The sequence below is a fragment of the Xiphophorus couchianus genome, chromosome 13, assembly GCF_001444195.1.
Source record: "Xiphophorus couchianus chromosome 13, X_couchianus-1.0, whole genome shotgun sequence".
Classification (NCBI taxonomy): domain Eukaryota; kingdom Metazoa; phylum Chordata; class Actinopteri; order Cyprinodontiformes; family Poeciliidae; genus Xiphophorus; species Xiphophorus couchianus.
Window position 1 is genome coordinate 24,491,278 of NC_040240.1, and position 13,158 is coordinate 24,504,435.

At 40.1% G+C, this 13,158-nt stretch overlaps 1 protein-coding gene across 2 annotated transcripts in view; it reads right to left on the reverse strand.

Moving 5' to 3' along the window:
* Window positions 1-12,707, reverse strand: part of macf1a (microtubule actin crosslinking factor 1a) — a 215,483-nt gene extending 202,776 nt beyond the window's left edge. Inside the window, exons 1-2 of one of the 2 annotated variants that reach the window (XM_028035332.1) lie at window positions 12,270-12,707; window positions 7,261-7,495 (exon numbers count right to left, since the gene is read on the reverse strand). In XM_028035332.1, coding sequence (XP_027891133.1) covers window positions 7,261-7,483 — 223 coding nt within the window. In that variant the 5' untranslated portion in view covers window positions 7,484-7,495; window positions 12,270-12,707. Of the gene's footprint in view, window positions 1-7,260; window positions 7,496-12,269 lie in introns of those variants that run through there. The other variant, XM_028035333.1, reaches the window with a different exon arrangement.
* Between the last annotated feature and the right edge of the window lie 451 nt (window positions 12,708-13,158).

Here is a 13,158-nt window from a genome sequence, read left to right on the forward strand (position 1 = left end):
ATTCTTATCTCTTTTTTTTCATTTTTCTGTTATTTATTAATTAATAATTGTATTTTTATTATGTTTAATTTATTATGGTAATACTGACTTATATTTTAGTTTTCTATTATTGATATTTAGTTTAAAAACTTGGTAGTTTTATTTTATTGTAGTTTTAGGTAATATTCTCACCTGATTTAGTTTTGATTCTTTTCTATTATTTTTAGTTCATTTATTGTGTCTTACTTTTTAACATTCTGATATTGTTACATTTTTATAACAATTAGTGAAATAATATTTTTTTATTATTTTAGTTTTCTTCTAACAAGTTTTAGTCTAAATTTTCATCTATTTATCATATTTTTTCTATTATTTGTTTAATTTATGATGTTTTTTGTCTGTTTTTTTTCTGTTTAACATTCTCATTGTTATGAAACACTGAAGGAACCATTGAAGAATAATCTGAAAATAAAAACAAATCAAAAGCAAAATTACCACAAACCTTCAGACTGAACAGCTGGATCAGCACCAACAGGAGGAAGAAATATCCAGCCGGACTTTGTTGGCACCTCACATGGCTCCAATTATGTTATTAAATATTATAGTCTGCTGTACCAACACATAAACACTCTCTAACGCATTTTCATTTGCTTCCCGTTCAGGCCTCAGCGGTCGACCCTGAAATCCTCAATGAAAACCAACGAGAATCAAACTTTCTGGTGTGGCAACGAGTCCCATCAGAGCAGAAACACTTCTTCTCTGAGGCTGATGTGAGTAAACATGTGCATTAAATGCTGCGTGTGCAGAACCCAGCTGCAGTTACTCAGAGCCAGAAGGACATCGAGTTCTCAACACATCAACATGACGACACCTCAGCTTCACAGAGACTTCAGCTGGAAACCAGGAAACTAATGTTTTCTCCCTGACCGGCGACAAGTCTGTAAAGAAATCAGAAATCCAGAACCAGGATCCCACTCCTGCATTCTTCTCTGAACTCAGACCAATGAAACTGTGAGGTTTAAATGACTCTCAGGAGATTGAATCAAAAATTTAATGTCTGAGCCGCCGTGTGACTCGGATTAGAGTCTGAACTGATCCTCAGTTTGGACTTTTAAAGGCAAATTCAATCAGTGATTAAAAATAAAACCAAGAAAAATTTGGTTTCTAGGAACTTTTAATTAGTGAGCTATGAGTTTATGTTTCCCTGGGGTATAAATGTGGCGTGACACAGAGGAGTGTTTCTCTCAGCCGCTCTTCAAAATTGAAGGGAAGAGAAAATGTGCTGAGCTTCATGAGTCAGTAAGGCGTTACAAAAACTAAACTTCTTCACATCTCCTGTGAGATCAATTATTAGAATTAAATTAGTTCATTTTCCCATGATGAGAAATAAGAAAAAAAGTAAATAAAGCTCATTGTTAGAGAACTGCATTGCATTGTGGAAAATGTAGGAGTTAGGGTTTAATATTGTGACTATCCTTGTATTATTACAATTTTTTTTACATTACGACTTGCTGTTGTACGACTTTGTTATCGTAATATTTTGCTTATTCTTGTAATATTTCGACTTTTTCTCGTATTATTGCGACTTGCATACAAATTTATTCTCATAATATGATTTTATTCTCATTTTATTGACTTTATTCTCATTTTATTGACTTTATTCTCATTTTATTGCGACTTACTGTTGTACAACTTTATTCTTGTTATTTTCTATTTCTTAGCCTGGCGCTATTATTCCATCATATAATTCAAACTGAAGAATCTTTTTATTTTTCTTTGTTTTTTCCACTGTTTTCTCCTCTTTCTGGTTGTTTTTCTTCATCTTTCCCTCCTCCTGCGTTTTCCTCCCTTTTCTTTACGGCCTCCCTCACACTCAGATTTAAAAGTCATCCTTTCATCGCTGCCTCTGTTTGAACCCCCCTCCCCTCCATCCTCCTCTCTTTGTCTCTTTCTTTCCTCTCATCATTTCTTTCTGCTCAGACTTGATCATTCACTCCTCTCTGTGTTCACACTCGCTCCTCTTTTCTCCTGCTCCAAATTAAAATTCGAAATCTCTCTCTCCCTCCTCTTTTGTATCTGGAGTCGGCCCCTCACTCCCCCAACAACCATTGTTTCCCCTCGCCTTTTTATAGCCATGGAAACGGAGGAGACCGCGTAACTATGGCAACAGCGTAACAGCTTTGGCCGAGGCGTCCCTTTCAGCCGCCTGCAGAAAAAAAGAAATGCGGAAGTAAAGGAGCAGCAGGCAGCACTGAGGACGCCTAAGTTACATGCAGGCAGGTTTGTGGGGTCCTGAATGATTACAGCTGCTGCATCAAACGTGCTTTCATCAGATTTATTTTTCTTTTTGCTACAACATAAATGATTTTTAAGTCAGTTTTCCCATCTTAAAGAAATCTGCTAAAGAGTGAAACAAAACATCCAACTTCATTTACAGAATCAAGAATCCAGAAGGTTTAACAGACGATGTTCATGTCCAGCTAAAGATTCTGGTTCTCTTCAATGTGCTGCTTTCAGGAGAAATGCAGAAATTCAGAACAGAAAGATGTAAAATAATGTAAAATAACACCAATAAAATGTTTGTAAGATAATCAAACCAAGATGGTTACATCCACTCACTGTGGGTGTAAATTAATTCATTTTGGGATTTGTGAGATTTAACTGATCTGAATAGAAAAATTTATTTTCTATCCATCCAAAATTATACAAATGTTTCCTTCCCCCCTAACTAATATTTGTTAAATGTTTCATATCAAGTTGCCCCTTGACCATAAGCTGGAGCATCATTCTGGATGAACTGGAGAAACGTTTTAAAAAGAATGATCCGTAACAGGAAGATATTTGAGGCTTGATGCATAAGAAGCAGTATTATGCTGTGGGACGTTACAACTTTATTTACTTATTTATTTTACAAAAATAATAGATGATGTAATAAAAAAAGTTGAGGACTTGCAGCAGAAACGTCACCACTGATCAGCAGCTGGATGAAAACTGGGACAAATGAATGAACCAACTAAACACATTTAACTTTATACACTGTAAAACGCAACAACTGGACTTTACTTGACTTTACTTTGCTTTAGTATGTGTAAGTTACACTAAAGTGTGAGTTAATTTGCACAACTCAATTTTATAATTTTAGGTACTTTAAGGAGATTGTACACTTAGTTTTATTTATTAACAGCAACTTAAGAGAAGTAAGTTGTATTTAGTATATTTTCCTTCTTCAGTCCTGTTTGTTTAATCCTTACCAGTGTGTTTTTTAATAAACCTTAAATCTGAGCAATAACTCATTTCATCCTCATTCTCTGTGTAAGTCGGTTTTGGCTGATTTCAATCCTAAATTCATTTTCTTTTTCACTTTTCCATCCACATTTAGAAGATCAAGTCTAACTTTATTGTTCTGTTTTAGACTTTAATGAATGTTTAAAAAAGGCTTTTATCCAAATGCAACTTATTGACTCATTCCAACATGTTTTAGTTCTGCTGAGTCTTTTAAAATCAGAGGTGATTCATGTTTGAAACACAAAAATGACAGAAATAACATGAAGTTTTTCTCCCTCAGACATGGATCCCTTCTGGAAAGGCAGCAGCTGGTGGTTGGGTCATTAATATTCAGGCTCTGCAGGCGGGCAGGTCCAGTCCGGACAGCACCGACTCATTTTATCCTCCATTTAAAACTCATCTGCTGCCCGTTGAATCTTCCCTCTGTTGCTAACAATAATTCACTGCAACTAAAACTCTCAGACAGTAAACTGTGTCTGGCTGAGGAAAGCAGCTGAATGTATTCGGTTTCTGCTTTGCAGGTCCCAGCTGAGAGGAAATCAGGGTCAGAGTGAAAACGCGGCGCATCATGTACAATGTAACATCATCACGTTTTCATGCCCGACTGAGTCCAGAACAGAAACACAACCAGAACGACGAGACGGAACCAAAACAGGACAGAACCAAGGCAGCTATAGATGAAGTTTCATTTCTGTGTACAAAAATTATGATGTTGTGGCAGATCAAATTTCACACCCAGATGTATACTCTTATTGTGAAGGGGAGAAAATGACACCAACAGTTTTACTTCTGTTTTTGGTTTTGAGTGGAAGACATAAAACAAGACTCGAATTATTATTTCGTCTTTTTCTGCTGACATTGGTGACCCCGAACATCTGAACATGTTTTCACAAGTTCACAAAGTGATGATTTAAAGTGTAAATAATATGAGCAGACATCTTGTAGTTAATCTCATTAATCTTAAATCTATTAGAATAATTTCTGAGATATGTCATATATAATTCTTATGGACATTCTCTGAGCATTTTTAAGATACATAAGGATTTAACTGACTGTTATCGCTACGCAGTTGTTGTTTATTTAGTAATAGAACTAGTTACATAAGTTTCTCAAGCATCTTTTGTTCATTTTGGTAAATAAAACTCTTGTGTTGCTCTCAACAAGAACATTACTATACATTTATTTTTACTTTTTCTGCATATAATTAATTTAAGGTGTATAATAGTCTCTGGTTAACCAGATTTATGAATATAACTCGTTTATTGTGACCTGCAAGGATAATTTTTCTGCATGATACTGGTTATAATATAATTTTCTAATCATTTTTGGATTATTTTTATCTTTAGAGACTGTGTGTTACTGGCTCATCATGAGTTAGCGTTAGCATTGTGTCTGTATCAACACTGTCTTTGCAGCGTTGGCGAATCCTAAAAACTGAAATGAGGTTTTCCATATTTTGTGAGATTAAGCCACATTGTAAACTCTAATTGTTTTGTTTCCAACTTTACTGCTGAATAAGAAGAAATGAGTCATTCCTCAGCAGAGAGCAGCTCTTCAGCAGCATGAGGTTGATTAAAAAAGGCAGAGAAGTGTGAACTGAAACATTGTTCAGTCTGAAAATGTGTTTAGAAATAAATCCTCACGTGACGGACACATAAGTGCATCTCTATCTAACACAAAGCCTTTCGCTCTACTTTCTGTTTCCGTCTCACTAAATGAGGCTTTTACTGTCTTCTGATCGCCTCCTAGCTTCTCCACCCTCATTTTCTCACAACTGGCATTTTCCGTAAGTGCTTTAATGACTGCTGGTTTTGTTTCACATACAAGAATAACCAGAACAGTGATTCAGAGCTAAAAATGAGTTTGAACTGAAACCAGTAAAATTAAACAAAGATATCTGAACTTCTTCTTCTGCTGCTCCATAACAGAGAAATGTAACAAAACCTCACGCTGTTGCAGAACTAATCCCACATTTTACATTATTTCATCCTCAAACTGGTGTTTCCAGCTCAGGAACAAGTCACTGCTTCCAGAAAACCTTTTTTTACTCCTTCACTTCTAGTCAGTGTTTCTGTAGCATCACAGTGAAGGGAAACAGTTTCTCTGCAAGGATTACTGGATTTATGCAGATATTGGTGCAAAAAGATAACAAATTATCACCAACTTAATTTATAAACTCAGGACTGAAGTAATCAAATGCCTGTGGCGTCTAGTATCTGCCTTAAATTACTGTAACTATCATAACTAATTAAGTAACTACTGTATGTCCTTTAACAACATTTTTACCACTGAGTAGCTCCTTTAATGAGCTCAGCAGTTCTACCAGGTGTTTGCTAATTGCTGCTGGCTAGTCTGAAGGAGCTGGGTGGGGGAGGAGCTTTGTCCTTGAAGGCGGAGCTAGGTCCACCCAGGCGTTAAGCACAGCTGAATGGTTGCCATAGAGGTGAAAGGAGTTCTCAAACATGCATGAAAGAATCAAGGCAACACTCCAGATGTGTATGTACTTAGTACTGTCCCTTTAACAGATTTAGGTTCAGTTCCCTCTTAGTGTTTGCAGAGTTTAAGACCACGACTGCGCATAACTGCCTATTTTAATTGTTCAGTCATTAATATGAATTCATACGCAGCAGAGAAGATAACATCAACAGTCTTTCCTCACTTCTGCTCAGGGGGATCAGCCAATCAGCACGAAGGAACTTGAATGGCTCTCATGGATTGGCTGTCAATTAGCATCACATCTAGATATTTTAAGTTCCCAGCTACATTATTTTAGGATATTTTAAATAAGCTCTACAAAATAAAATCCTCTAATAGGCTAATCGTCTGCAGTAACAAGGCCAGCGCACCAATGTCTGGTGAATAAGAAACAAACTGAGCAGGAAGGTAAAACTCTCACATACTGCCCCATCTATCATCCAGCCCTCATCTAGGTCAGATATCAGTCAATAAGTTTCCTTAGAAAGGTTCTCAGAGTTTCCTTTACAGATACATTTGCTTGTTGATTCAGAAAGAACTGGAACAAAGAAAGCACTGGCAGTAGTTAAACACAGGAGTTACAAAGAAAACCCCAAAATCCCAAAATCGTTTGACCAAATGACCAAACTTTAACAAAGCTAACATCGATCCGTGAGGAAAAACATCTTCCAAAACCAACTTCAACCATTCTTTCTTTGTCTTTTTCTCCTGCAGTTAGGTTTCACTATAAAGCCAGCAGCTTGCCTGCAGTTCCCCAAGTAATGTTAGCATGATGTTAGCATTAGCGTTTCCACGAAAACTGAGCACCACGTGTTTTTGTACCATTGTCTGCAATAATGAGAACTAAGCATATCCACAAAGCCGAATGTAATATGACCACTGGCATTTACATTTAATGACCAACATTTACCTTCGTCTTCATAACAAGAATTATAACATGTGATAAAAGTTTCAGTTGAACGTAAAACATGTTTTACTGCTTGTTTATTTATCCAGAAACAAACCATACAGAAGATATCAGAGAAAATGTCAGTGTGTTGGAGCTCTGAGTGATACATGACATTTAAAGGTGACACACAAAAATATGAGAAATATGAAATCTAATTAGCCAATAATAATCCAGTATTTGTTAACATAATCTTGTCTTTTCATCTTTCTTTAAAAAATAAACTAAACAGAAAAATCCTGTGACTTAAATCCTTCCATTGACTATGAACTATGAATGAAATTTACTTAATGAAAATACACTAATTTAAAAAAAAAAAACTCCCCCTACGAGATGCCACCCTGAGTGGCTACCCACACTGCCCATATTAGGAACCGATCGATATGATCGATAACTGGATGTTTCCACTGGTGGAAACCACGACGAAGACAACAGGAAGTAGTTAGACGATGACGGCGCAGCATGTTTTTTTTATGATTTATTGTGTGAACAAACTTATTCCTCCTTCAACAACACACGCTGCCAATGCGTTGCTTTTAGACACACCACCCGAGCAGCTAGAACGATTTCCTCACCTGCGACGCGCACCACCGCCCTCTCCGCTGGGTCCAGCACCGAGTCCTGGCTCTTCCGTTTCCTCCTCTCGTGCTTGGACAGATTCCACGGCAGAGTGTCCCCCGGCGGCCCCACCAGACCCGACGTGCACGGAGACAGCGAGCCACCAGAGCGCTCGGTGCGGAAAGACGGCTCGCTGACGCAGGAGCGTTCGCTCAGAGTATCATCATCTGACGACTCCATCACGCCTCAACACTGCAGGGAGGAGATGAATGAGGGAAAAGGAGGTCAGAGGCTTTAGAAACAGAGGAGAAACTGTATAATTCATTGATGGTGTGGAGTGAGATTGAGTCTTTATGAATGATGCAAAATATTTAGTGAGGAAGAGGAATAAAAACTGGGTTAAATCGATTATCACGTGTGTTTTAACATGATGCTGAAGTGGAAAGACTCGATGCCTCAGTTAGCAGGTTAAATATCGTCATCCTGACCCAGAACAGCCGTTTGGAGGAGATGATGGCAGGACTGGAACGATTAATTGGACCTAAACATGTCTGGTGTGAAAGCACCTTAATTAAAACAAAATTCTCATGTGAGTTTTCACAATAACAAATTTTGCTGGATGATAAACTGATAAAAGTTTTAGTTGAGACCAAAGCACCAGACTGAAGACTTATTCATCTTTTTGGTAGAAAGAGAGAAAATAATACATCCTGCAAATCAAAGTGATTGAATTTGCTTTAATTTATCATGTGATTAATTGATTTACTGTGACAGGCGTAGTTATCATTTCGTTTTAAATCTTGACTCTAGTATCAAACTGGAATGAACCAAAAGAGTAAATAAAAAAACATTTGGAGACCAGGTTTCTAAAAGCTTCTTCTTCATTTTCTTTAAACCTCAACCTGCTTCTCTGGCATGAACTGCAGGCATCACATGGAAAAAAGAAAACGCAGCAAAGACGTAAAGAAGCTGAATGTGTGTCTGAATGTTTATTTGGACTCTGGAGACCTGATGCTCCAAACTGTCCATCACTGGATCAATAAATCAGACCTCCAAGTTCCTGAGCCTGCAAAATGATTTAAAGACCTGCAGATCCTGGAGTAGAAGCTCAGCTCTCCTGAAATCCCTGCAGGCTAATCAAACTACTCATTTTGGATTTTTAATTATTCTCTTCTTCTTTAGGAAATCAACAAATCTTTCAGAATAAAAGTCTCTGCAGTTACTGGAATCAACTTTTTGTACAATTAATCTGCAAACATTTTACCACAAAACAAAGTTGCCTCAGAAAAACCCTATGAAGTGTTCAGACTAACTTCCATCTGAGCTTTTATTTTTCTCTGAACGTTGCAGAGCGAGGATGTTCAGGTTAACATCTGTGTTTTCCATCTAAACTCCAGCTGCCAAAAGCCTTCCTCCTCCTGCTGTTGCTGGATAAACCGCCATCAGAAACCCCGCTTCCTGGATCCAGCCGTCTCCCCGGCAACGCTGCGAGGAAAAGGGTCCAAGCCCGTCCAGAACTCCCTGCGGTTCTGTGGTGTGTGGCTGCCTCCCTGCTGCTGGCTCACAGTGACTCAGTGGCACTGAAACGAAGGGTTTTATAAATAGAGCCAGAACGGAGGCTTCAAAGCCGCACCGTGTCATTACAGCTGCAAGAAGTAGAAGAAGAACAAAGTACCAGTACAAGAAACAGTGAGATCACTTCCTGCTTGAAGACACCTTCCACTTCTTCTACAGTCCAAACAAATCTGCAAATACTCACTTAATGCTGGTAAAATTAAAGAATTAAAGAAAAAATATGGTCACCACTTTCGTTTTACAAAAATATAAGTAGTTTTCTGGAAGTAATGATAAAGAATTTCACCTGCTAGTTTACTTAAAACGTAAAATGTTGTTGGTTGAACATTTTAAACTACTTTCCTTCTTATTAAGTGTACAGGTTTTAGATGTAGTGTGCATATAAACTCAAATATGACTTAAAAATAACTCAAAGATCTCAGTTTAAGTTTTCTTTCCAAGAATGTAAAACAGAAGTTTTACAGGAATTAAATACTTGCAGTTTCTTGGATTTCTGTCAGAAAAATTAACAAAGACCAAAAAGACCAGGAACAATGTCTCCTGCTAGTGCTAAGCTAGCGTGTTTACCCAGAATGCCCTGCGCTGTAGTCCACTTCCTGCTTTTGGAGCGGTCTGTAGTCCACTTGGAGTTCAGATATGCATTCAGAGTTCACTTCAACCAAACCCAGACTGAGGTTTGTAGGTAAACCAGAGTTTGTTTTTTGGTCAGAATCAGAGTTCGATTAGGCATTAAGCAACTTCCCAAGAAAAGTGAATTTCTTAGACAAATGAACTGGAGTTGGATTAAAGTGGACTAAACAGGGCTGGTGGGATTGAAGCCTTAAACTGGTCCAATGGGGGACGGACCTCACTCCAACTCAGAGAAGGTTTTCTACTTCTCCAGGGTGTGTGTCTTTATTCATAATATTATTCTCGTATTATTTCCACTTTATTATTGTACAAGTTTATCTTCATAGTCTTATGACTCGTAATTTTGTTTCTTTTATTTTCTTAACGGCCCTAATTCTCCATGGTAGGACCCAGATAGTCATGTTATCTCTCCTCCTGTAAATCTCTGTCAATGCCTGGAGAGGAGCAGTTTGAGAAGCAAAGATGCAAAGAAAACATCAGAAAACCTAAAACTGTTTTCTTTGGTTCAATAATTCAAACACAATTGGATTCAAACTCTGAAGTCGACCAAAAAAGCAAACAACAGTCTGTAGGCGGACCGCACCATGCGGTTCGAATGCAAATGTGAACACCAAAAACTGGAGACCACTCCAAAAGCAGGAAGCAGACTACAGCGCAGTGCACTCTGGGTAAATACAACCAAAACAAACGTGCTAGCCTATAGCGCTAGCTGGAGATGTGGGTTGTCATCTTTTACCAAAGAGAAAAGAGAAATTCTGAAAAAATCTAATGCCACTCCATTTTGTGTTTACATTTGTGAAGAAGGAAGTTATGCTCTGTGAGGTTTTTGTGCTATTTTCTTCAGTGGTTTCTGGTGCAGCGCCCCCACAGGCGAGGAGGGGAACAAGTTGCTCAAAGGGTTTGGCTGGTTTGACTCAGAGCAGAGAAAGAACCACAGCAGCTGGAATGTAGCAAATGTTACAACTTTAGTTCCCAATTGAACCAAATCTACTGGACTATCAGGTGGGAAAAAACACCAAGAAGCAAAGGAAATGAGAGAAAACCTAAAACCAGTTTCCTTTACTTTAATAATTAATCTCCTTCACTTTCAATGCAGAGAAAGAAAGATGTTCTTCAACAAACTCAAACAAAGCATTATTAAATAATCAACCCTCCGCTTCTACAAACTGAAAGCTGACCTTTATAGGACATAACCTCACACTGGGGCGGCGTGACGAAGAGCAGCAGCTCAGTCCGAGAGGCTCTCCTGATTTATATTTCACAGCCAGGGTCGGTTCCCACAGCTCAGGCTGAGCAGTGTGTGTGTGTGTGTGTGTGTGTGTGTGTGTGTGGTCGGACCAATGTAAACAGAGGGACTCTGTGACCAAGCATAAGCAGGGTGAGAAAACAACAGGAAGGACGGAGAGATACGAGGAGTCAAGCTGACGCTCGCAGCCCAACGGTCCAAACGGCCGGAACGTCCTCCTGTCGTTCCAGAACAGCATTCCTGTTCGGGATCAACCAACGGCTGATGGGATCTCCAGTTCACCAGACAAACAGAGCAGCAGCCCTCCATCTGAGGAGCAGATGTGATCACTAATAAAACTCTGACCCAGTTTTCTCCACTACAGACGCAACAGCTACACTTCCTCACATGTTTCTGCCAAACATCCATGATCAGACCTGGTGACCTTTCACACCTCCGAGTCTGAAGAGTGTTTTAAATCTTAATTGGAAAATCTTTGCTTTCTTGGCTTAATTACTGCTCAGAATATGTTGTCTTTTTCAGCAAACTGTTTTTTTAGTCTGTATACTCTCATTAACGGTTAACCATTAATAAATTAGTGCAGGTTACATTTATTTAGATTCATCACGATTAATCGTTTCATCCCTAATATGAAATTCAACCACTGCACACACCAGCAGCAATACTCTGCTTTATCCTTAGGGGTTTCATTCAACACAATGTGTGTTTATATTCGATTAATCGCAAGAACTAACAGTTTATGCTGGATTTAATCGATTCTGAATAGAAAAATAATAGCCAGTTTGGTCATGTCGGGGAGCTGAAGGCCCGGCATAAGGCCGGACGGGGACGACCATCTGCTCCGGAGCAGCAGGAGGGGAGATCGGTCTGAATCCTGAATTTTTTCCTCTCCCCTCCGGCTGCTCTTTGGTAACCAGTGGTTTTTTTTAGACAGACAGGTTGTATTGATGCCGGGGCTCCTCAGAGATCCATGCAGGTGGAGCCGATGATGGAGGGTGTCGTTTGTTTTAATTGGCTGCAGGAACAGCCCAGATCAATACCGACAGTCACACCTGAGGTGCGTAATGATGTGATTTATGTCCACCTGCTTTGTACTCATCCGCTTCATTCTGCTCCGCTGGGAGGAAAAGGATCTGTGTGCATGAATGGACCGCAGACATGGAGCCAAAACCGCTCGGTGCACGCACGAGCTGCACGCACGAGCAGCCTGGGAGCAGGGAATCGGCTCTTTGTCCGAGAATGGGTAACACCAACTAATTACATTTATCCATTTGCGAGTGGAGCTGCTGAGAAAGCCGTCCAGCCTTCTCACGACCCAGAAACCCTCTCAGCTTGGCTCCAGCTTCAGCGCACAGACCATGAGCAGAAACGGGACGTTTTCAGGCAAACGGCGACAGAAACCAAATGAAATGACTGATCACTGAGCCAATGATCAACATGTTGATGCCCGATAGGGTTCCAATAAAACACTAACTCCTGGGTTTATCGGGACTGGATGTGATGGAATGACAGGTCAGGAAAAAATACAAATAAAAACCAACATGTTGGTTTTGTGAAAGCTCCGGAGCCGCTTACCTTCACCGGGGCAGCAGCGGTCCTCGCGCAGAGCGAGGGAGGCCGGCGCGGCTGCCTCCCCTGCTGCCTCTCCTCTGGAGCGAAGGATGAATGAAAAGATGGAGGGATGTTTCCACCTCCACCGACCCGCTTTCCGCTCCCTCTCTTCTTCCAAACGTCTCCGCCGGTTATTCGAGGCTGGAGAGGGAAGCGCGAGCGGCGGTCCTGGATGTAATGGCTGTCCTCCTCCTCCTCCTGCTCTCTCTCCACTCCCTGCCTTCAACAAGCCCCCCTCCACCTCCAACAGCCCTCCTCTCCTCGGTCCACGCTCCGTCTCTTCAATAGGCTGCGTTCACGGCTCCATCCCTTTAACCCATGCCTATTGACTGTGGTAAACGTCGCGGAAACCGAGATTTCGGGTGTACCCCTGCGTCATGTCCGCAGCTCTGCCAGAGCGTGACGCGCGCACACATTTCCCCCCTCGGTTTGGAGCGAGGAGGGCGTTCACAGCGGAATACTTGCAGCACCGACTCATGCTCATATGTTCATAGTTACTCAGGAAAAAGGGGGGAAAACTGAGCCACGCGTTTTCATCACATGATTCGGTTAATCTGGGTCTGAAATAATCCCTTTATGCTCACAGCTGGAGGAAAGCCTCAAAATGCGAATTATTACATCTGGAGGAATATCTGGAGTTATTCCTGTCTGTGTCCGCTGCCATCCTGCACCTACAGGGCCACTGCATGTAAACAAAAAGGAGTAAATCTCCGGCAAAAACTGAGACATTTTCAGATTAATCTCAGAAAGTCTCAAGAAAACAACATGAAAATTTCTGAGTTTTTGAAACTGGGAAATGTCCCAATAGTCACATTTATTTGAAATGTTCTGATTTTTTTCTTGCAAATTTTCT